Consider the following 24,777-nt stretch of genomic DNA (forward strand, 5'->3'; position numbering starts at 1 on the left):
TTTCCCTTTTTTCCAGCCTAAGTCTAGAGTCAAAAACAGGGCCACTATTTACTGAGATCAGATGGAAAATGTAAAGGGAGTCTTTCCAAGTAATTTTAGAGAATGTTGAAGTTCATTTTACTCTTCTGTGTCTTACTTTTGATTTTAAAACTTCAGGAACTAGAAGCAAGTAATCCCCAAAGGAGCCATTTTGAAGAAAAGATTGTTTAAATCGGATTGTGGATTGGAGGAGTCTTAGATTTTCTGTAAAAAAAAGTGAGAAGAATTACCTTATGGATTATAAAATCACTTACGAAATTCACTTAAAAGATACTTCTTTTTTAATTATTATTTTTAATTCATTAATTACATTGTATTATGTGACACAGTTTCATAGGTACTTGGATTCTCCCCTCCCCTCCCCAAACCCTCCCACCATGGTGGATTCCTCCACCTTGTTGCATAACCACAGTTCAAGTTCAGTTGAGATTCCCCCATTGCAAGCATATATCAAACATAGAGTCCAGCAAAAAAGATACTTCTATCTCAATTTATCACTAAGGTTTTCCTGAGGTGGTATCCTCATTAAAGAAAAAGACAAGTATAAAATTTAATCTTTCCTTGATTGATGGAAACTATAGAGTTATTACTTATAAAGTATTCATAGATATTCTGCTTAGAGATAAAAATATAAACCAATGAGCTTTGCAGATTTAGCTCTTTGCAAACTGGATATGCTTTCATTTCTGCTTTTGGACATTCTTTAAGCTGAAGTGTTTTGGTGAGAATAGTTGATACAATCACAATGATCTAAAGATGTCCCTTCAGCTTTGATTAATTGATACCTGGTCAATGAAGGCCATGTTTCAATACTCAGTGTGCCATTGATTTTTTCCAGTGAGTGTCAAAAGCTATCTTATTATCCAAAAAAAGTTCATTTTTGAAAAAAGGAAACATTTAATTAAATGAAATCTTCTTGGTTGCCCATGTAGGCAGAAAATTGAAAATAAAGTGGAAGAAAGTGAAAATAGTCTGCCATGAACGTGCCTTTGTTCATGCAATTTGCAACTGCTTTTGGAACTCTGTATTATCATTCCTTGTTGGTTCTTAACAGCTAAGGTTATTAAGGACACAGAAAATCACATTTAGTATTGCGTGGCCATTATACAGTAAAATTTGTGCATATGCTAGTAACAGCAATAAGAAAATGCAGAACATATTGATTTAGATTTTCTTTCCTATACCATAACCAAATTGAATCAGAGGTAGATGGATACTTCTATAAAAATCCTTTTTAAAACAAATCCCTTTTAAAAATGTACCACTTGTAGGACAACATTGCAAGTGAAGAGCAGAATTTTATGGTTAATTATTACCTTCTGAACCATTGGCCAAATTGTCAGTGATATTTTTCACACAGACCAAATAAGGAAGATAAGGACTATTTGCCGATAAATTTAAGAGAGAATCTTCAAAGTTCTCCAGGATCAGGAGCCTGCACAATTGAGAGAGAATTTATAAATTAAGTCATATACACAGTACACATACAAAAGGAAGCAAAGCGATTTGATGACATTATTTTTGCTGCTCGTTGTTTGGTATGGGCTTACTCAGCTAGCACAACACTGTAAAACTGAACCAGTTTTTTCCTTATCAAAGCCAGCTGCACCAATCTGGATTCTTTGTGTATTTTGCCTTTTCTATGTACTTTTCAAATATTTAATCATTTTAGTATCACATCAATAGGTCAGCTTAAGATTGTTTCTAAGCACTTTTCTATGAAAGGAAACACACCAGTAGGCTAGGGTTGCCCAAACACAGACACTTAGTTATGGATAAATTGCTTATTTTTCTAGTGTTGTATTTTTTTCCTTTTTTTCTAAATCTGCCAAGTCCTTCCTAGGCCTCAGTTCTGCTTCCTCTTTCAGTGAGAGAAACCCGCCTAGTGGATCTTCTACCTGTCACAACTTGTGACTATATTTAAATGTGTCTCATTATAAGGAAAAAGAAATAGTCCAACCAAAACCCGTTAAACATTTTTTTCCCTTTGCTTTAACCAGTTTTGAGGTTTCAAATTAACTACTTGCTACTTTCCTTTCACACTGACTGATTCCAGTGCAATCTAAGACTTCTGAGTGTGTGTGTGTGTGTGTGTGTGTGCATGAGCAGGTGTGTTTCAGTTCTATTTGCTCTGTCACCTTGACTGTGAATCTACACCTCTACTTCTTTGGTAACATCTTTCCCTAGTGTCTTACTGAGTTTAATAGTGTCTTACTTTCCTTAGTGTCTTACTGAGTTTACCACAAAGATAGAATAAATGACAAAGCCTGATCTGAGGACCATCTGGTTTTTAATTTTTAATTTAAATTTTAATTTGTTTTTAACAGATTCGATGTGATTTGCAGATGCGATTCTAGGAACATAATGATATTCTCTTTCTCCTTCCCTCCGTTACTTCTTCCCTTTTACCCTCTTTCATTCTTTCCTTCTGTGTTTTTTTCTTTCTTTCTTTTCCTTTTGGTTTGTGAGATAAAATTTTGACATTGCAGTAAAAAGGCTTATTATCAAATAGGAAGCTTAACAAGTGAAAAACAAAAAGAACATTGTTTAGTGGAAATATAGGCAATGGCTATGAACAATAATTGAATGAAAAAAATGACCATTTCAACAATGTACAGTGGATTTTAAAGTAATCACATAGCATTAAAACTACAGTAGCATAGCATTCTTAGCCATTGACCTGACAAGATTTAAAACACAGTCTTATAAAACTATGTTTTCAGTAATAGTGAGACTCCCATATGTGATGGAGAACATGAAGTATATTTCTTTCTGTGTTCAGCTTATTCCATTTAACATTATTCAACATTAATTCTGTTTAGAATGCCCAAATCTTGATTTAATCTTGGTAGTTTATATGAATCCAGGAATTTATCTATTACTTCAGAAATTCTCAGTTTATTAGTATACAGTTCTTCACGGTGGTTTCTTGTGATTTTTTTTATGTCAGAGGTTTCAGTTGTCACCTCATTTTTCATTTCTATTTTCATTTATTTGAGTATTGGCTCTTTGTTTCTTTGTTAGTCTGGCTGGAGAGCTACCTATTTCATTTAAGAAAAAAAAAACCTGATTGTGGACTCTGTGTGTTTTTTTTTTTAAGTTTCAATTTCATTCATTTCTGCCCTGATCCTTATTATTTCTAACCATATGATCTGGGGCTTTATAAAAAAATGGGGATTCAAAATACGTCATTAGATCCTTGAGATATTCTCTCTGTTAAGAAGGTTTATTTTATTTTTATTTGAAGGACTGATTTGCAGAAAGAGGAGAAAGAGAGAGAGGAGCTTCCATCTACTGGTTCAGTCTGCAGAGGCAGCGACTGCCAGGGCTAAGCTGATCCTATGCCAGGAGCCAGGAAGCTGGTATTCTTCCATGTCTCCCACATGGGTATTCCCTGCTGCTTTCCCAAGCCATAAACAGGGAGCTGGATGGGAAATGGAGCAGCCGCGACACAAACTAGTGCCCATATGCAATTCCAGCACTGCAGTTGGAAGCTGAGCCTATGGCAGCATGGTGATGGCCCTGGCGTTTCTCTTATTTTTTTTTTTTTAATGTGAGCTATTAATGCTGAAAACTCCCCTTTTAATATTGCTTTTTCTGTATTCCACAAGTCCTAATATGTTGAGTTTTCACTTTCATTTATTTCAAAAAAGTTTTTGTTTTCCTGAATTTTACTTATAATGCTGAATACCTTTCAGAAAGTCTTGTAGGACTGATCTGATGGCCTTGAATTGTCTCAGTTTTTGGCTTATCTGGAGATTTTTCTTCTCTATATCTCCTTCACTTTTCAAAAAGCTTTTTTTTTTTTTTACAAATATTTGTTTATTTTATTGGAAAACAGATTTTATAAAGAGGAGATGCAGAGAAAAAGATCTTTCACCCACTGGTTCATTCCTCAAATAGCCACAATGGCCAGAGCTGAGCTAACCCAAAGCCAGGAGCTAAGATCTTTTTCCAGGTCTCCTATGCAAGTGCAGAGTTCCAAGGCTTTGGGCCGTCCTCTACTGTTTTCCCAGGCCACAAGCAGGGAGCAGGATGGGAAGTGGAGTAGCTAGGACACTAACTGGCACCCATATGAGATCCCCATGCATATAAGAGCCATTAAGCCAGCCAGGACCTCTCCTTCACTTTTAAAGGATAGCTTTGCTGGATAAAATATTCTGGGTTGGAAATATGTCTTTAAGACCTTGAATATAACATTTCATTATCTTCTGACCTATAGGATTTCCACTGAGAAATATGATGTTATAATCTAATTAGTCTTTCTTTAAATGTAGTTTGACTCTTTTTTTTTCTTACCGTCTTTAGCATTCTCTCCTTGCCTTCAACTTTTAAAACCTTGACTTACAATATTCCTTTGAGATCTTTTTGGTTGAATCAGCTTGGGGTTGTTTAAGCTTCTTGTGTGTGAATGTCCATGTCTCAAGACCTGATAAGTTTTCAATTATTATTTCATTTAGCAGGTTCTTGTTGCCTTTTTTTTAAAGATTTATTTTATTTTTGTTAGAAAGTCAGATATACAGAGAAGAGGAGAGACAGAGAGAAAGATCTTCTATGTACTGAATCACTTCCCAAGTGGCCACAATGGCTGGAGCTGAACTGATCCGACGCCAGAAACCAGGAGCCTCTCTAGGTCTCCTACATGGGTGCAGGGTCTTAAGGTCTTGGGCCATCCTTGATTGCTTTCCCAGACCAAAATCAGAGAGCTGGATAAGAAGCAGGGCTGCCGGGATTAGAACCGGAACCCATTTAAGATCCTGGCACATGCAAGGAGAGGACTTTAGCCATTAGGCTACCATGCCAGGCCCATTCTCAATGCTTCTTACCTCATCTGTTCATCAGGAATATCTGTAAAATGGATATTTAGTCATTTAGTGGTATGTCAAGTTAAGCATTGGCTTACTTCATTCTTTTCTCTTTATTTTCATCTGATTGGATTGTTTCAGGTTAATTGCCCTCAAGGTAAGAAATCATTTCCTCCATTTGGTCTATTCTGCTCTTAAAGCTTTGGATTGTGTTTGTTCTTTCACTGATGAAGATTTCCTCGCGAAGATTCGTACGTGATTCTTCTTAATGAGTTCTATCTCTGTAGCGATATTTTCATTGGTGACACTTACTGGTTTCTTCGTTTCTTTAACCTATCTGTATTCTCTGGCAACTGAGTGAATTCTACATCATTTGTTAGATTTCCTGTAGTACAGGATCTAATTCTAGTAGAGTCTTGCATGATTTTGGAGGTGTTATGCTACCTTGCTTCTTCGTGTATCTACATTAACATTTGCGCTACATTAACATTAACATTTGTTCTACATTAACATTTGCGCATCGGGTGATCCCGTCTCTTCTTTATGGCACAGATTTAATTATAAAAACACTATGATTTACCCGGTAGGCAGGGTATCACTTGGCCTGTTGCTTTGGCTTTGATTCCATGTGAGCTCAGGAGTACAGTCTGAGTGATTTCTTTTGTTACAATCAACATCAGCTGTGTCTATAAGTGATACAGTGGATTAGTCTGCTGCAGTTCATACATATAAAGTGTAGCTTTGAGATAAATAAGGGTTTCCTTGGGTGTATATCTTTCATAGGCCATCTGCTTTTAATCAACTTGTGCAGTACAAAAACCAACTAGTCCTATCAGATATTTAACTTGGGTTTTACTAAACGACCAGTGTGAGCGTTCTTCCTGGCATAGCTAGTAAATTTAGAGAATGATTGTGTTAACATTAGAGAACGCTCAGGATATTTAGATGTATGTTAACTACTGGATCTGAAAAGAAATAAGCATCTCTAATATGGCAGTTAGAATATAGCTCAGAGGTCATATTGCTGATTCTTTTTAAAGTACAGTTTATAACCTCCAGAATAAAATTATAGCATCCATTTCAAAAGTCCTTTTGCTTAGACATAGAGAATCTTGATAATATTATGTATGAGTTTTGCAAAACTTTGATCAGCCTTACTTATGAAAGCCTTCTTATAGATAATCAATGCCATTTATCAATTCAAAAATGAAGGACAGGTGACTATTCCTAACTATTCTGGCATGCATAAAAGAAGTAACCTGTCAAGGAACTTTAATTACATTGGAATTACTAAAATCCCAACAGGAATGTAATAGATGACAAGACTAACCCTAGGCTAGGTTTTCTGTAAAACATCAAGTCATGCCTGCATGTTGTGAGGATTCAGGGACTGTAGTAATACTCTACATCAATAAGTCAACTCATGATCAAAGTGATCAATGCAGGCACAGCACTGAATGCTGATGACTAACATTAACAGTGTTGAAGGATACAGAAAACTGGTCTAGATAAAAAAAATTCCTAAAGATATACTTGAGGGTAAAATTTGAGAATCCAGTACATCAAAGAAGAAATAAACAGAACTATGGAAATAACTACATTTTATTGCAGCTATTTTCTTTGGGAGGTTGATTTTTTAATTTATTTTCTTTGGCTATACCAAAGGATAGTTTCAGGATAAATGTATGTTTCTTGTGAACAACTTGAAAGAATGATCCATTCGATTTTGTATGTCACAGACTTGAGTTAGTAGCTGTTGGGAGTATAAATACATAAGTAAAAGAGATATAGGAAAGGGGCCAGTGTTGTGGCACATCAAGTTAAGTCACTGCTGTTATGTTGGCATCCCATATAGATGTCAGCTCATGTCCTGACTGCTCTACCTTCCCTGCGAATGGTCTGGGAAAGCAGTGAAACATGGCCCCAAGTGCTTGGGACTCCATCTCCCTTGGATGAGACCCAGACGAAGCTCATGTTTCCTGGCTTCAGCCTAGCCCATCTTTGGCTGTTGTGGTCATTTGAAAAATGAATCAGTGAATGGGAGAGCTCTCTAGGTGTCTCTCTGAGTAACCCTGACTTTCAAATAAATAAATAAATCTTTAAGAAGAATCTGCAGAAATACTGGCTATTTCTCTGAGAAGCAGCTCAACGCAGCATGTCTGGCTGGGCCTGTGTGAGGCCATTCCCTGGATCACGACACAGTCATCCTTTACCTCTCCCTTACCTTTCCCCACTTGTCTCAATATCACCCTGGGAGTTTTAGGTACATCTTCCTCCTGGTTATAGTTTACATAGCATAGAGCTATTTCCAGCTGGCCATAGTACTTAATTGTAAAATACTGATCCAACCTTCCAGACAGACAGTAAGAAATTCCTATAGTGTACTGACTGGCAAGCTTAAAATAGAGGATGGTTGGATTACATGTGACACTAAGATATCTTCTACGTTATTGCCTTGATTTCCATGAGGAATAATTTGAGTCCGTATTTATGTGTTCCTTTTCTACTGTAAACATCAAATTATTTCTTTAAACTATTTATGTAACCCTTTATATAAAATGCTAACCTACTTCCCAACAGTGCTTACAATAAAAAGCCATGTGTACAAGCACCTGTGTGTATTCTCACACAGATACACACACAGACAAAAAATAAAAAGTATGAGATAAGAGAACTATGAGGGAAAAATCTTTTTGAGTGCTTTTTCCACAAAAATTTGGCAAAAAAATACTTTTTTTCTTGTGCAAAGATTGTCATTAATTTGATTAGTCCAAAGTGGGAAAGGAAGAGTTCTGAAGACACATGTTTATCTTATCGATCATAACAAGAACCATCTTAGAAGCACTGAATTCTTCCTAATAAACTGTGAGCTTGTCATCAGTCACAGACTGAACTCTCTGTGGAACCATCAGAAATGCTGGCGATGCCTCCAGGTTCTGATAACGATAATTGGCACCAGCAGTCTCACACAGGGAACACATTTAAAAGCTTTGGCAATTTATGAACCAGCGTTTTTGGAATAGCAAGTAAAGCCTCTTCTTGTGGAACTGGCATTCCATATAGGCACCTGCTTGAGCCACAGCAACTCCATTTCTGATCCAGCTCCCTGCTTGTCGTGTGGGAAATGCAACAGAAGATGGCCCAAGTGTTTAGGTCCCTTCTATCCAAGTAGCCAACCTGGATGAAACTTCTGGCTCCTGGCTTTGACCTGGCTGTTGTGAATATTTGGGGTATGATCAACCAGATGGAAGATCTGTCTCTCCCTCTCTGTGTAATGCTCTCAATCATTTAATCAATCAATCAAACAAATAAATCTTCAAAAGGCTTGACTATTGGGAATGTGAGAGCTTATCTCCATTAACCAACTGAGAAGAGAAAGATGGCATTGGAAGTAAGAACTGATTGTTTATGTTCAGATTCTTACTATAACTTAACAACGTAGGGTTAAAGATTTCTCACTAAAAAAATAACATTTATAAACTACATTCATTCTATTTTTTTTGTAAAAAGAAACTAAATCCTGTTTTTATTTATACAGATTTACATTCATGATGGGGTCTCCATGTTGACTGAATAGGGAAAACACCTGCTCGTTTTGATTAAGGAAAAAGCAAAGTGCATTCCCAAGGGCACGTTGGGAAGAATTTTGTAGTGGACATTTTACATAAAGTGGATAAATGCTGTGAAGCATGGACTATGTACCATGCAGCAGTGAGCAGAGGTGTCATGCTGTGTCCCAGAGAAGATGACTAACCTAGAGAGAAAGGTGGGAGCAGACCACTACAGCCAGAGTCACTGGCAGTACTTGTGGACCACACTGACCCCAGGTTTACACTGGAGCCAGATCAAGGGAAAGGGAACGAGCACACCTCTTTCTCACATCACCCATACAAAGCACATGAACCAGTGGAGAGAAAGGCCCAACCAGAAAGGGACTGGATCTGCTAGGAGACTTTGCCATATTTAGAACACCAAAAGTCCCAATGGCTGCAGAACATACACCTGGCCCTGGATGCTGTCACACAATTAGGTGATTCTATTGAAGGGGTAAATATGCATTTCCCCACTGATTTTTGAATATGGGTTAGTGGCCTGCGCACACATTTAGGTCTGTGAGACACATACACGCCACCAGCTTGCTACAGGCGTTGAGACACAAGCTGCAAAAGAGGAACACTTGTAAACATCTGGTGCTGAAACGTTTCTCTTCAAGGTTGTGATGGGCTCACAGGGCTGTGTGGATCCTCAGCATCCTGTGACTGTGGTGTATTGCATACAGAGACTGTACCATAGGTGTGTGTGTAACGGGGCCTTTTGGCATTCCAAATGTCTGACATCAGAGGCTCAGAGCTCCCTGTTTCCCCAAGGTGGATTATGGCACAACAGTGCACTCACACACAAAACAGTGTGGATCTTTTATGGGATACTCGTTTTGGTGTCAGTGGGGATGATAGTCATTGGGAGCTAAAATCCAGAACGAGGCTCATTCATATGACTTCTATTCAGTACAGTCCTGGAAGTGTTAGCCAGGGAAATAACCAAAGGAGTACAAACTGGAAAGCAGGAAGTCAAGCTAGCACTGTTTGCAGATTATATGACCCTCTATACGGAGGAACCAAAAGGCTCTATCAAGAGACAACTGCAGGCCTGGCACAGTAGCCTAGTGGCTAAAGTGCTTGCCTTGCATGCACTTGGGATCCCATATGGGTGCTGGTTCATATCTCAGCTGCTCCAGTTCCCATCCAGCTCCCTGCTTGTGGCCTGGGAAAGCAGTAGAGAATGGTCTAAAGCCTTGAGACCCTGCACCTGCACGGGAGACCTGAAAGAAGCTCCTCGCTTCTGGCTTTAGTTCAGTTCAGTTCCAGCCATTGTGACTACTTAGGAAGTGAACCATCGGATGGAAGATCTTTCTCTCTCTTCTCTCTGTAAATCTGACTTTCCAATAAAAATAAATTAAAATCTTTTTTTAAAAAAGAGACAGTGGTACCTCATAAAGAGTTTAGTTGCAGGATATAAAATCATCACACAAAATTAACAGGCTCAGTATGCATGAACAATTCCACAGTTGAGAAATAACTTGTAAGATTGGTTTCATTCAGAATAGCTGCAAAAGATTTATATGCCTTGAAATAAATTTAACCAAGGATGTGAAGGATCTATGAGTAAAACCCTGCCTTTTGCCACAAAATGGATACAACTGGAAACCATTATGCTAATGAATTAAATTAGTTAATTAAACTAATTAAGGGATTAAATTAATGAATTAAATCAGTGCTCAAGAGACAAATATCATGTTTTCCATAACATGCGGTAATACACCCAATACAAAAATGCAATCTTTATGAGCAATTTTGACATTTTTGAGGTTTGATTATTATTTATAGCCTTTGTCTACACTCTTGAGAAACAGTGGGGGGGGGTGTTTCTAATTGCTATTAATTCTTGATCTAGAGTAATGTTAAGTGTGTGACTGAAATCAACTGAAAATATGCTTTTATAAGTTTTAAAAAAGTTAAGGAAAAAGGCTGGAAGAAGGAGGATGGGTAAGGAATGCAGGCAATAGAGAGGGCAGAGTGGGAAGCGTACGATGTTCCTAAATCTGCACTGAAATGTGTCCATTTTACATAAACAAAATAATTTAAAATATAAAAATGTAAACCAAATCAAAAAAGTTTCGAAAGATAAATATTAGTGTAATCCTGTAACAAATGTAAATGCATGTTTTTCTCATTCCAACCATATCATTTTACACAAATTCTGTTTGCAAAAAGATTTCAAATAGTTCCACATTTCATTTTCCACAAACCATTGAAAAAATATATCTAATATAATCAAGTTTATCACAAATAAACCACAAAGTTATATTCACACAAAAAATATATATTATTTGAGACTAAAGCCAGAATTTCAATAGCATAATTTATTAGGCTAATGTCTCCTTTATCTCACAGGCAAGCTAGTCTGTAAAATTGCCTTGAACTGTAGGAATTTTCCTCAATCAGCTCCAAGAGGCAACTGCCTGCATTTCCTACCGTAATTATTAGTTACTTCACTAATCTGCTTACATTATTGGTCTTTAGACACCACAATTACTGCTCTCATTTCTATTGCCTGTTCCTGAGACTTTATATTTTCCAATAAAAGTCCAAAATTAAATTACCGATAAGCAGTTTTGCCTACCTGAATACCTCTGAAAGCAAGCAAATTTTCTATTACACTCATCGGGCTTAAGAAATGTTTTTAATGCTTTGAAAATCAAAAGAGATAGTAATGTGAAACACAGAATGCTGCTGTGGTCTGAATGTTTGATATCCTCCCAGAAAATCTGCACGTTAAAACCCTAACCTCCAGGGTTATTGTAGCTATCAATAATAGTAGCTTTGTGGGGTGAGAAAGTACTGTGGGTAGAGTTCGTAGGAAAAGCATGAGGGACTTTATAAGAAAGGCTGTACAGGGTTGCCTTGCCCCTTCCACCAGGTGGCAGACACGATGACGAGGTGCCTCTCTGTGCCAAAGAATGCCACATCCCCATCAGACACCAAGTCTTCTGGCATATTCGTCTTTGACTTCTCAGCCTCCAGAACCATGAAAAATGAATTTCTGTGGTTTGGTAGTCACAAGGCTTGTCACTAAAAATTATACTACTGTAATAATAAGGCGGAGGGGAATGTGCTAGGGTAATGGGGTTGGAGAAAGGGGAGAGCTAGGGGGAAATCCCTATACCTACAAAAATATGTTATGGAAAATAATAAAAATAATTTTAAAAGAAGCAACGCAGGTTATGTTAGCGTATTATAACAGTCTAAACTAAGGCAAATGCTTATACATTTTTTCATGGGGAAATGCATTTTTCATAGTGAAAATTGGACCTCCACCTAGAATCTCCTCACAGGTATGAAGTAACCAACCCAGGGACATGATACATTAGATAACATTGTGCCCATTCTGACATCCGAAAGAGCAATCCATATATTCTATTGCCTAGAAGTCTCAACTTCACTGCACTTCAACAGTGTTCTTTCCTTTAGTCAGTTGCTAGTAGATTTCTCTATTGCATGATTTTACACACTTAAAAGAGAATTTATCACTTGTAAACTGTGTTGATTGCTGGTTCAGCTAAGTTACCTACCAACAGGGAAACACTTACTGTGCAGCCAGACTGCTTGGCGAGAGCATTTGCCCATCATCTTCATGCCACACAGATGTTGAGTTAACAGAATCACCTAAAATAATTATATTTATGAAAGTTAACATTTAATTATTGAGATTTTTCTCATCAAAAATCATCCAAGATAATACTACTTGGGAAAAATAGAAAATAGGAACTTTGAAAGGATTTGACAAATGATATCTATATTTTTATTAGAATTATTTAGGATATTTATAAAAAATGATTGGGAAAAAAATAGAAAAAACTTTCTTGAAAGAAATTTCATAAATGATGTCTATATCTTTGTTAGAGTCATTTAAGATATTTATGGGCAAATGATGCCTACAAATTAAAGATTTATTTATTTATTTTTATTGCAAAGGCAGATATACAGAGAGAAAGGTCTTCCACCCGCTGGTTTACCCCCCAAGTGGCTGCAACGGCCAGGGCTGAGCCAATCCAAAGCCATGAGCCAGGAACTTGGTTGGGGTCTTCCACATGGGTTCAGGGTCACAAGGCTTTGAGCCTTCCTCGACTGCTTTCCCAGGCCACAAGCACGGAGCTGGATGCGAAGCAGAGCTGGCAGGACATGAACTGGTACCCATATGGGATCCCGGTGCCTGCAAGGCAAAGATTTAGCCACCAGGCCAGTCCTGACACCTACAAGTTAAATAATCCAAATAGGAGGCCAGTGTTGTGATGCAGGATATTTGTTTGCATCTTTACTGTTCTACTTTCAACCCAGTGTCCTGCTAATGTGTTTAGGAAACAAGATTAAGGCTCAAGTGTCTGGGCCGAGCAACTCATATGGGAAACTTAGAATTACTGGTTGCTGGTTGTTGCTGGCCCAGCCTAGGCTATTATAGCCATTTGGGAATTGAACTAGCAAACTGAAGATTTTTTTAAAAAGTCTTATTTTTATTTGAAAGGCAGATTTACAGAGAAAACAGATAAAGAGCAGTCTTCCATCCTTTGTCTCACTCCCCAATTGCCCACAAGGCTCAACCTGAGCTGATTTGAAGCCATAAGCCAAGAGCCAGGAGTTTCCTCTAGGGCTCCCAGGTGAGAGTAGGAGCCCAAGGACTTGGGCAATCCTCTGCTGCTTTACCAGGCTGGAAGCAGACAGCTGGATAGGAAGTGAAGCTCCTGAGACTAGAATTGATACCCATTTAGGATGCCCACATTACAAAGTGGAGGATTAGCCTGTTGACTCATTCTGCCAGAAATGGATGATCTTAATCTCTCTCTTCCTCCTTTCCTTTACCCTCTACGTTTCAAATAAATAAATCTTTAAAAAAATTGAATAGTTAAAGCACATGAATTTCTAACATGCTTTCTTTGTGCATCAAACCAATATATTATTTTATCCTATGACCCACATGCATGATTCTTGAGCAGTATAATAAAGATTTGATTAATACATGATCTGTTAATCAAATTCAGTCTTATGGGTCACTGGATTTTTCTTTCCTTCAGTTGTTTAGAATGTAGTTTTATGAAGCATCTGCCATCCATATTTTCTCTTTCAAAAGCATCCACGGTTCTCAGTTGAATGCAGCCGTGAATACAAATTGGATAATGTTAGCAGAATTGTTCTCTGTGGTCCCAAATAATATGAATGTGCAGAGTGTGGAAGGCAATCACTAAGTTGAGTCTAATGGAAACCATATGTGAAGCTCTAATTCAATGTTGTAAGTTGCCTCTCAAAGTTAAATAGGTCACTGACTCAGTTGGCTGCATTAGGTTGTGTCATTAAAAAAAAGTGTGTAACAGCATTCACATGAAAAATTGAAGATGAAAATGCTTTCAGTGGCCACTGCACAAATAAAAACACCACAAATCCAATGCTTTCATCGGTTCCTTAATGGAAATGGTATCACTTGTTTCAGTATACCCGTAAGACACTACTCATATCTTGTAAATTAACTAATGTGTTTCACTGCTGTCATTTTTAACGTCGTCCTAAAAATCACTTTCAATGGGATATTTTACTACTAGCTTTAATGACTATTCTGCTGTCTCTAATCAGTGTCCCAGTAAAACTTTCTATGAACGTCCCAGCACTACTTGCATCATCACCCATGGGTCCCTGATCCTGGCTGTTTGTTTGTTTGTTTACTTATTAGTGTGTACATGAAAAATATTATCCTGGAATTAAAAGCCTCCTGTATCAGTTTGAATGTTTTTACAGCCCTTGCTAACTCGATCATTTTTGCAGTTCAGGAAACTGGAGTTTTCCTGCACTCTACTCAAAGCCCGTTTGAATATTACATCAGCAAGTTAAAGGGCCAAGAATGAAAATGCTCACAACAAATAGACCTACTTAATAAGAGCAGCACCTATTCCATATTGGTACCTGTATATAGAATAACCAAAAATAGAAATCTTTCCAGATTTGTGCTTGCACAATGTCAAAGTATGCAAAGTAGTTTCCAGGATCGAATCTTTACTCACTTTGAAATCCTATGGGATGCTGAGCAAGTTAATTGGTGTTTGTCTACTACATAGTTAAGCAATTTCTCTTTTTTGCATCAAGCTATAAAAGTGAGTAACTAGGGCTCGGCAGCGTGGCCTGGTGGCTAAGGTCCTTGCCTTGATCCCATATGGCCGCTGGTTCTAATCCCAGCAGCTCCACTTCCTCTCTATCTCTCCTCCTCTCAGTATATCTGACTTTGTAATAAAAATAAAATAAATCTTTAAAAAAAAAAAAAGTGAGTAACTAATAGAAGATTAACTGTATGTTATCAACAATAGACTTGACCTGACTTTTCCCTTGAGGCACTAAGGACAATAAAACATTTTGAGAGAAATGCATGTTATAAGCAGGTGTTAATGAAAATGAAAATGTTTCAGACCTTTAAAGAAATGAGATTTCATTTCTCTTTTATATGTAGGATGAAGCATCTTTAAAAATGGCACCCACAGTCATCTAGTAACACAGATAAATGTTTTCATCATTGAGGATGGCTTTACTCTTAAAAAGTATAATTTCATGTAATTTGCAGTTTGCAGAAGAGCAAATACAAATAAACCAATCCCTGATTCTACAAGTCAGTGTTTATAAATGAGAATACTGGAGCTTAAGAGCTCTGTAGCAGGGAGCCTTGCTGGGGAAGGGCTGAGAACTGGATCCCTGAAGACAGAAAATTAGGAGGTAACTTTTTCCCTGTAACCTCTCCCTGATTACCAGCTTCACATTTTTGTAGTTGCCAAGGAAGCACCTGAAATTATCTTGGAGAGTCTTGATACCTGGGTTTTGATTAGAAATAAGAAAAATGAGTTGCGAGGCTTGTAGAAATGGGAGTGTGGCTCTTCATATTAATAAAAAAATATTTCAAGAAATCAGATTGTAGCAAAAACAGGGGATGGTTCGGGGAAAAATCTGTCTTGTGCAAAGGAGTATGAGCAGCAGGAGGCTGACTTCATCCGTGGCTGAAAGGGGAAGCTGCTCTGAGATGGAATACTTTCACATCCCAGCGAGACACCTTGAAATCAGGTCTATGTGTGACCCAGAGGAAACAATGTGAGAAGGTTCTCTAAAAGAGCAAGACAGACAAGCTTTGGGGTAGGAGGATTCAGCTCTACTTTTCCTTTGACCACTTGGTGGATGTGAGAAAGAGGCAAAGTACCCAGCCTTGGCAAGCCTCAGTTTCTTTGTCTGCAACATATCCATGCAATGTATCCAAGAAGGTATTTTTAATGTCAAAAGGAAATTAAGATAATAAAAATGTTTAAGATAATAAAATCCAAAACATGACACATTAAGTACTACTTATTGTTTTCTTATTTAAGAAGTAGTGTGAGACCTCCAGTTATCTTAATCCTGTCATATGCCCAAGCAACTCTGCTATGAGATATCACCCACTCTAGCTTAACTGTTGTTAAAAGCAGTGCAGGAAGTATGTTCAACTCAACCACATGGATAAGCACCTTCAAGACAAAGCATGAGTGGGAATGTACCTGGGGGCAGAACATCTGGAGGAGTGTCAGTAGCTCACTTACCAATGGCAACTTTGAGTTTCCTAAGAAATATCTAGAATATTTAAAAACCTACAAACTCTATAGTCAAGCAGGTGGGTGTTAGTGACATCTGAAATGCACGAAAATTGCAAAATCAAAAGCAAAAAAAATACATTGAATACAACATATTTTATAGGCAAAAATACATTCCTTCCATGTATTCCCTTGTCATCTCAATCATTGTGCATCATGTTTAATATTTCTGAAAGTCATTTGTATATTCACAGATGTAAATCACAACCATTATTAAATATTGAAAACTGACTTCTATTCTCCACCAGAAAACTTGTTTCTGTTGCCTAGTTAACATGATTGCAGCACTGCTTACAGCCCTGGCTTCTAAGACATTGATCATCTTTTGTCCTTTGTAAAAAAAATATAATGTTATTGTTTCATACTAATTATAAAGTGTGTCTAAAGATGAAAAGGAAAAGAATGGGAAGAAAAAATATGAATGTTTCAAATCCTCAAATGCAAACATTAAAAAAATACAGGGGAAATAATTAGCCTTTGTTAAAGCACTGTCTGATATTTATCCTAGGTCCTTTTTTTAAAAGAGTAAACCTGCTTTTCTGATGTTCATCAAGCCCATTACATTTAACAGTTATCAATTTTTAAAGCTAGTCATTAATTTCATAATCACAGATATAAGAATGTTCTAGGCTATAAATTTGTATCAAATGGTTTATTGGACTCTCGAGTAAGAACTCTTTAAAGCTTCCACATACCTGCTGTTCATATGAAAACTGATGTTTGAAGACAACCCAATGAATGAGGAGTTTCTGAACTGATATCCTCGGTGTAAATAGGATGTTTATTTTGTCATCCAGAAGCAAAACTTCATGTGTTTAATCACTGACAAACTCCATTGACACAACACAATTCTAAATTTATTCAGGGGTGCTAAATACTAATCAAATGTTCTTAGGAAGTTGGGATTTATTTTTTGTATCCTGAAAACTTTGTCTAGATGCAGGTACCTGTGCATATTATGTTTCCACTTGAGTAATAAATAATGCTAGACTCTATTGGCAGACACAACATTTGAACATCAAAATTAATTTTATTTAAAATCTTTGGTTAAGAAGTGTACGTCTTGTGGGTCTAATATGATCCTTTAAACCATGCATGCCACCTGTAAGGATCAAATCAAGTAGCAGCCTCGAAAGTGACACTGTCCACTGGCAAGCTCTACCTATCTCACTCGGGGTAACAGTGGATTTATAGTGATCTATCCATGTTCCTAGGGCCAGCAGGCATTCTTCAGATGGATGGCTGAGAGGTCTGTTTTTTTTTTTTAATCAGAAGACAAAAAGTTTAGAAATCAGGACAAAACCATTAGAATTCCTTTAAGGCTTTTGTTTCAAAAATAGTACTATAAATAAATCAATTTGTTGAATTTTACTCCTTGATATTCGGTTTCCATACCAAGTGTAAACATTTTCAAAAACTGAAAGATCATTTTTACCAAATGAAAACACTAGAACGTCGGTCTCCTTTCGCCATTTCTCTCTTTCTGCACAACTTGATTAACAAGAGATTCATGTGGACCCGAAGCATATGTCCCCACCGAAGAATCACTTCGGCTACACATGATAACTTCAGTGGCACTCTTCTCTGTATTCCTTATGGGCTTCGTGACTCTAAATTTAACACAGTGAGATGGAGATAGAATACCTGGGACAGGGGAGTCCAGAGTGTACAGCAGATGTTTAACAGACTTCTGGATGGTTCTGAAGCCTTCGTTAGTTTCAACACGTGGGTAAGCCTTCTGCACAGCCAGCAGCACCCTAACAAGGAGAAAAACAATTACACCAGATTGTATGTGGAGATTTGCAGACAGAAACAAAAGGTTATTCAAGGGGAAAATAGCTATAGTATAGAAAAATTATTCTTATAGCATACAAAGCAAGATGCTGCCTGTGTAATTTAATTACTTGTTTGTCTGTTCATGCACAAAATCTCCAAAAATGTTCTTGAACCAGAACAGAGAACTTTGTTTCCAGGATTCTGAAGCCTGAAACACACTGAAATAAGGGAGCAAACCTCACATCACTTTCTCTTTTTGGGGGGTGAGTTAAGGGGGAGTGTTAAGACTTACAGTGCTTAGGAAATGAAATTTCCAATAAAAGGATATCACTTTTCAAATAAGGAATTATATTTTATAAATTATTTTCATTAAAAACATACACAGATAAAAGATTTAGCTTCAGACATGGCTCATATTTCAGCATTTGATAAGTCTCTGTCTTTTGCTAAACAAATGGTAATGTTTCAGGAAAAAAATGGAGCTTGTGCCCTAATTAAGGACATCTATCTATTGTCTAAGTGGCCTATGGGCTCTACTCCAGGAGTAGCTAGATGTTAATACCCATACTAATTGGTATTGTCTTCCTATGACTTTTATGTTACCAATCATTTAGTGCAGTCTCCAGTGAACATGGATCATCAGCAAATTCTCTCATGCTGAAGTTCATTTTATATTTTGCCATAGCAATTAATTACTTAAGAAATGATTTTATCCCCTGTAGTCATTAGCACATTTTAAAAGAAATATTGCTATTACACAAGCATGTCTGAATTTCACAAATACTGTGATTTATACCAACAATCAAGGCTGAGTCAATGTTTTAATTAACTTGAGTAGTAACTAGAGCAAAAGGATTTTGTTAATAATTTTGCTATTGTGAAGTTCTACGTAGTATGAATTACCTAGTAGTCTTTCTTTATCAAGTATCCTAGTAAACAGGAAGCAAACTTCAGGAATAAGGGACATGTGTATACTTCCATGGTATTCTTTTAGCTGTCGGCTTTTTAAGATTTAGATTAAGATCGTTTAGAGAGCTCAATTTTGAAAGCCCTGTAGGTAGTCTCTATTTTACTATAAGATGCACATATACATAGAGATGTGTATTTAGGTTTGTAGAAGCTTTTACACATATATGTCAAGTATATTTTCCTAGTGATTTCAGCTAATGTTAAAAAGTGTATTAATTTGCTCATGTTTGTCCAGGTAGGAGTAAGTAGCATGTGTGTTCTGTGCACCTGTTTGTTACCTCAGGCACAGATTCTCTGCTCCAGCAACGGGGCCAGGAGGAGGCAAGCAGAGCACTTCTGCTCAGAGCCCAGGTCTTATGGATGCTCTGCCTCAGCTGTGCTTGTAAATGTTTGGCCATAGGAGTCAGGGTAATCCTTTCCTACTCTGCAGACACAACAGTTGATAACATGGGCACAGTTACAATTGGCCTCCAAATCTCCTGGTTATCGGAAGTTTAGGGTGTTTCTGGACCCTGATAAGTCACATAGACCAGCTAAGTCCTCTCATGTAATAGACCTTGGTCAGGCTTTTCCCAAAGTGATCCTGTACCTACCTTCCCTATCTGTTGTCTCAGTGTCACATCTTCAAAGAGTGAACCCTTGAGCCACCTCATCAACACTGTAGACATTATTGTTGCTAATATTGTGAATAAAATGCAGTAGACTTTATCTTTTTCCAACAAAACAAAAAATAATGAGAGCTGGTCCTCATACTTTTTAAAATGCTTTGAGTAAAGATATATTTACTTTACTTCATTTTTTTTTCCATTCTTTATCATCTAAAAATGAAAATTATCCCTTCTAAGATAATGCTTTTCCATAAAGAGTTTTCATTACTTGTATCTCTATCAAATCTTACATATTCTTTCATCTACCCTTTTTGTCTTTTGAGATATAGCTCATTTCTGTTCATTTCCATTGTAACCTTAACATGACATCATTTGATTTTGATAACTGGTCTGTCTATAGCTTATGCTCAAAAAACAAGTTGCTAGGAGAAATGAAATTTCTACAGGGTGAATTTGTAGGCCTTACTAAAAGAACATCCCATGAGACTAATTATTTGGGAGAGGGAGAACAAGGAGAAGAATATCTGGCCTCAATAAAAACCCTCAGAAATCATCGCTTGTTTTCTGTCTTTCTTCTGTTTCTCCGCATTTTCATGAACAAAACAGCTACATGTAGTTTTGGTATGTGTTTATACATGATAATTTAGTTTATACATGATAATTATACATGATAATTTAGTTTATACATGATAATTTCAGTAGCACCCTGCTTTACTTCTCTAATGGACTTTTGACCCTGGATGTAATGCAGTAAGATGAAAATGTAATAGCTTGAAATGGGGAATGTAGAGCCCTTAAAGGCATTGCTTTGGCAAAAGTATTAAGTCCGTGTGACACATGTACCAAACACAAGCCAATCCAATATTCAAGCTCAGAAAGATCATTTGTAAGTTGGCTGCACATGAGAGAGGCCAACCCTCTTGAGACAACTGTGTGAAAAATTTTACATAGCAGGATGGTTTAATATTGGATGGTGCCAACCAAAATCCACTGAGTTGTAAAGACATCCTGATGACAATAATATTCCATTGAATTCTTACATTGTCTTACCCATTGGCCTTTCGAAGAATGTCAAACAGGTTGCTTAGTGATGTTTCATTCTGAAACGCACTTGGAACACTCAAGAGGAACTGCCACAACTCTGTCTGCTCCTGCACTTGTGAGAAGTACGAAAGCACTCGGACCAGGTCCTGGAACACCAGCTTCTGATTGTTGGGGTCACTTGATAACTTACAAAAGGAAACCACAAGAGGCAAAGTGAGGTTTAGCATTTGTAACCACATGGCTTTATGGTCTGAAAGCATCACATAGTTCTTGCACATTTTCTTTCCTCAGTTTGTTATACTTGGAAAAACTGCAACCATGTTCTAATATATATTCTCCTACAGCTCCAGAAATTGGCATATTTATAGTTTGGCTAACAAAGCTGTATTTACATGAAGTATTTTACCTAGAATTAATTTTGTGAAGGTCAAGTTTTTCTTCTTCCTTAGTAGTTGCAAATATATCCTTCCTATATCTATTTCTATACCTTATTTTATTTGATTAGGGAACAGTACAAACATACACACATCTAAAATCGGGTTGATGCAGACAATGAAATAAAGGATTGATATGTTTAATCATGGTAAATATAAACTGCAAACCTTTAGAAAATGGAGTTAAAGGGCAAGTTTATTTTGATACAAAAATTTGGAAATCCATGCATAGTTGCTTTAATTACACTTCCTATGTGCTCTTTGCAAACCCCTTGAACATATTAATGAATTTTTATTCATTAAATTCATTAAATTCAGATAACTAGTGGCAAGATTTCACCATTGTCATTTAAGACTAGCCTATAAAATCACCACTAACACTCCAATATTCTTGGCTCCAATCTATTGTGTATTTTTGGAGAGAGTATTTTGTTGCATTAAAATTCAGCTTTCAAGTTAATTTTTAAAGTCAGAGAAATAAAAAAGAAATTATCCATTAGTCTAACTTGCAATACTTACGTGACACTTGTAGTGTCATTTTTAAACCTGCATTACATCCTGAGTAATCTCACTTAAAGATCTCAGGGGAAGCAATCATTCTTCATTCATTATAGAGCAAAGTTAAATTTCATCTGTGAACATGTCCCTACATTAACCATAATTTTGCAATATTTTGCTTCTAACCTTACAGACTTAAACAAGTAGACATTACTTAATATTAAGCATCATATACAAATGTCTATGTGAGAAATATGCAAAAGGAGATCAAATATTCAGTTGTTACTGATCCAGCAATGAAACAGCGCACCTCCTTCTAGAGTGCACAGGATCTTGATCTTGATAAAAGTTCTACACTCACCTGAGAGAACTGTTTATTTAGTTCTTGAAGAGAAGAATCTAGAAGTGTCATGTTGGAAAAGCAAAATTTGTTAAAAACATTTTTTCCCACTGTGATCCAAGAAAAGGAAATCTCCTCATTGTATCTTGGATAGCTCTCACACAGTTCTCTCCGTATATCTTCCGAAGTTGAATTTTGCTGTAACAGCTAAAACAAATGTGAGAAGAGTTGGATAATGATATTAGTAAATATAGATGTTAAAATACTTTTGGTCTTCAAAGAAATTGACCTAAGCAATAGTCATTTTAAGTTATCACATTATAGCATCTATACTAAAGAGAACAATGGATTTTTCAGAACACATTAAGGACAGCAAATTTAAATGTGATAAAAGAAAACCTAAACATATCAGAGTCTTTTGGACAAAAAATCTTTTTCACTTTCCCTAAGAACTGGGTGGCAGAAATTCAGGAGTCCTGATTCTTTGTAAACACTCATGGGAAGTTGGCTATGTTCTTAAGAAATCTTAGGAAAAAAGCTTCCAGGACTATTCACAGGCCTAGCAGAACTAATTTACAGAATGGGACAAACATGCATTATGTTTCATTTTCAAAATAATTCAGTTTTAGTTTTAAGCAGAGAAAATGGTAAAATACTAATAAAATACATGTAATTAAATATAATTAATAAAAGTAATCAATGGAAATCATTTAAATAGTGGCATATTAATCTTCCTCCTCTGTTTTCATGTAGACTTGTCACAGATACCATACTACTTTCACCTCTAATATTGATAATGTTTATATCATTCAATTGTTTAGGTATTTATGGATTATATTTGATTGTAATATTCAAGGCATCACTCCTAGTAATCCTACAACACTGTAAGGTGAGGGCCAACTTATTCACCCCTTTAAGTTTATATGCCACAATCTGTACTCTGGCTTTCAGCCACTCCTGAATATAATGGAACAAGACAGCATCCACTTATCTGAGATGTACTGTAAGTGTTAGGCCTTCCAGCCATTCATCCTGATCTTTTTCCTAACATAACATATAAACTCACCCCAAAATGATTTCTCTAGTCATTCCTGCAAGGGTTGCAGAAAACAGTAAAGAGAACGAAAGAGAAATCAGAGATTGCTGACACAGGTATCAATATGTCATCCTAATTTTTACATCCTTTCTGTGCTCCAACTACTCTAAAAATATCCATCTATACATAGAAAGTTTTTTTGGCTTATCTCCTCTGAAGATACAGTTCTGTGCTGCTTCACAAAGTTCTGAAATGTCATTCCACATGAGAAAGAGAACTGGTAAATTTCAACACAATCAAGTGATATCTTTGGTAATTATATATTGCTGTTCTAAATACTAAAGAACTTACTAATGCAGTGCATGACTGTCTTCTGGGAATAAGGTGAAAGACGTGGACTAGGATACGATGAATTCTTTTAGTTTATGCATCTACTTGATTGGGGCAGGACTTACTGCTTTGTTTGGGTTTCGTTTTGAGGGTGATCAGTTGTTCCCCATAACCTCCCCCAAAAAACCTGTTGACCTGTACATTTCAGTGTCTTTCTTGCTAAGCATACTATATTTTAATAAAATGTTTCCAAAACAGAAACTAAGAGAAAAGAATAAAACGGAATTAACTAGTCATATTGGCAGATTTCAAATGCTGGACAGGACTTGACAGACCTCAACTGCTGTATATATAACACCTTCAGTGTGCATACTGTACTGCATGGAAAAATTTTATGGAATATTCCTGTCAGCACTACAGAGTTGCGTTGGTGAATATTGTACCCTTCCCTGGCGTCATTACTGTGTTGCTGTATGGCTTGTTCAAATAACATTTTACTGAGATGCCTCAATTGTACAGAACATTAATTCAAGCATAACCCAACAAATCTTAAGTAGCAGTTGTTATAGATTTTATAATTAAAAATAGGTCAGAGACATGTGTTATGGCTTGTATGAAAGACATAAATGCATATTGAAAATGCTGTGTGTGCCCATGCATGTATGTGTCTGAGTATGAGAGAGACACAATAATTTCTCTAATGCAAAATGTTGAAAACAATCTCTTCATTTCTGAAGAACTTATAAAATAAGACTCAAGTGCCGATAAGGGCCAACCTAAAAACTTAAATACATGTTAAGTCTGTTCTCTTTATCTTGACAAAAAAAATTTTTAAAAAACCTTAAAAGCATAATGTATATATGAAAGACAATAAGGAGAGGTAGGGATTATATTTAACTGGGAAACATCTGTTTTGCCTAAAGACACAAAAATTCAGTTTCTTGGAAAACCTGTGCACACACAGAAAGGCACACAGATCACACACACACACACACACACACACACACACACACACAGCACAGAGCTCACAGGCTGCCTGTTCACACCTCGGATAGAAATTGTGCTTGTTATCTTGCCACCTGGGAAATATTAAAATAGATAATCACTAGGAAATAAAGAGAAATCCACAAGTAAGCTCTTTAAAATAGACTCAAGAATAAGATTTTCCTACCTAGGGGAGACATCTCCTAAGGTCTATTTTTACCAAAAGAGTTATTAGCATGCCTGAGACAGCAAGTTCAAAGCATGCGATAGCTTCATTTGATCTTTAATTCTCTTCTCCTTTCGAAAATTACAAGACTACATACAATGCCACACTATTTCTTACTAAATGAAAACCTTCAGTTCAATTAAGAGACTTTACAAGAAAGTAAATAAATACCCAGGATTTTAAGCAATTCAGAATGCTTTAAAAATTAAACTGTTTATTGAAGAGGACCTAACAAAAGAATCTGTTTGAGAGACTAATCTAAATGGGAAAAGTGTCCCAAATCTTTTCCAACAGGGACACACTTCTGTTACCCTACAAGCCATTTTTGTCCAACCATTTTCTACTATTTGTCCATTACAAACTGAATAAAGTTACCTTTTCTAAGCCAAGGATCCATGAGAGCACTTGACTGCCATTCAAGGTATTTGTCTCAAAGCTTTCCAAATTAGAACTTGGACTGTGAAATGCTGTGGCTATAAAAAAAA

At 36.6% G+C, this 24,777-nt stretch overlaps 1 protein-coding gene across 1 annotated transcript in view; it reads right to left on the reverse strand.

Annotated features, from left to right (window-relative positions):
- The window catches only part of ABCA12 (ATP binding cassette subfamily A member 12), a 172,062-nt gene that overhangs the window by 83,026 nt on the left and 64,259 nt on the right, over positions 1 to 24,777 (reverse strand). The window contains exons 5-11 of the mRNA XM_058664252.1: positions 24,668 to 24,765; positions 21,738 to 21,923; positions 20,451 to 20,629; positions 17,692 to 17,804; positions 11,992 to 12,067; positions 1,356 to 1,474; positions 137 to 243 (exon numbers count right to left, since the gene is read on the reverse strand). Coding sequence (XP_058520235.1) covers positions 137 to 243; positions 1,356 to 1,474; positions 11,992 to 12,067; positions 17,692 to 17,804; positions 20,451 to 20,629; positions 21,738 to 21,923; positions 24,668 to 24,765 — 878 coding nt within the window. The remainder of the gene's footprint in view (positions 1 to 136; positions 244 to 1,355; positions 1,475 to 11,991; positions 12,068 to 17,691; positions 17,805 to 20,450; positions 20,630 to 21,737; positions 21,924 to 24,667; positions 24,766 to 24,777) is intronic.

This window comes from Ochotona princeps, chromosome 5 (genome assembly GCF_030435755.1).
Source record: "Ochotona princeps isolate mOchPri1 chromosome 5, mOchPri1.hap1, whole genome shotgun sequence".
Classification (NCBI taxonomy): Eukaryota; Metazoa; Chordata; class Mammalia; order Lagomorpha; family Ochotonidae; genus Ochotona; species Ochotona princeps.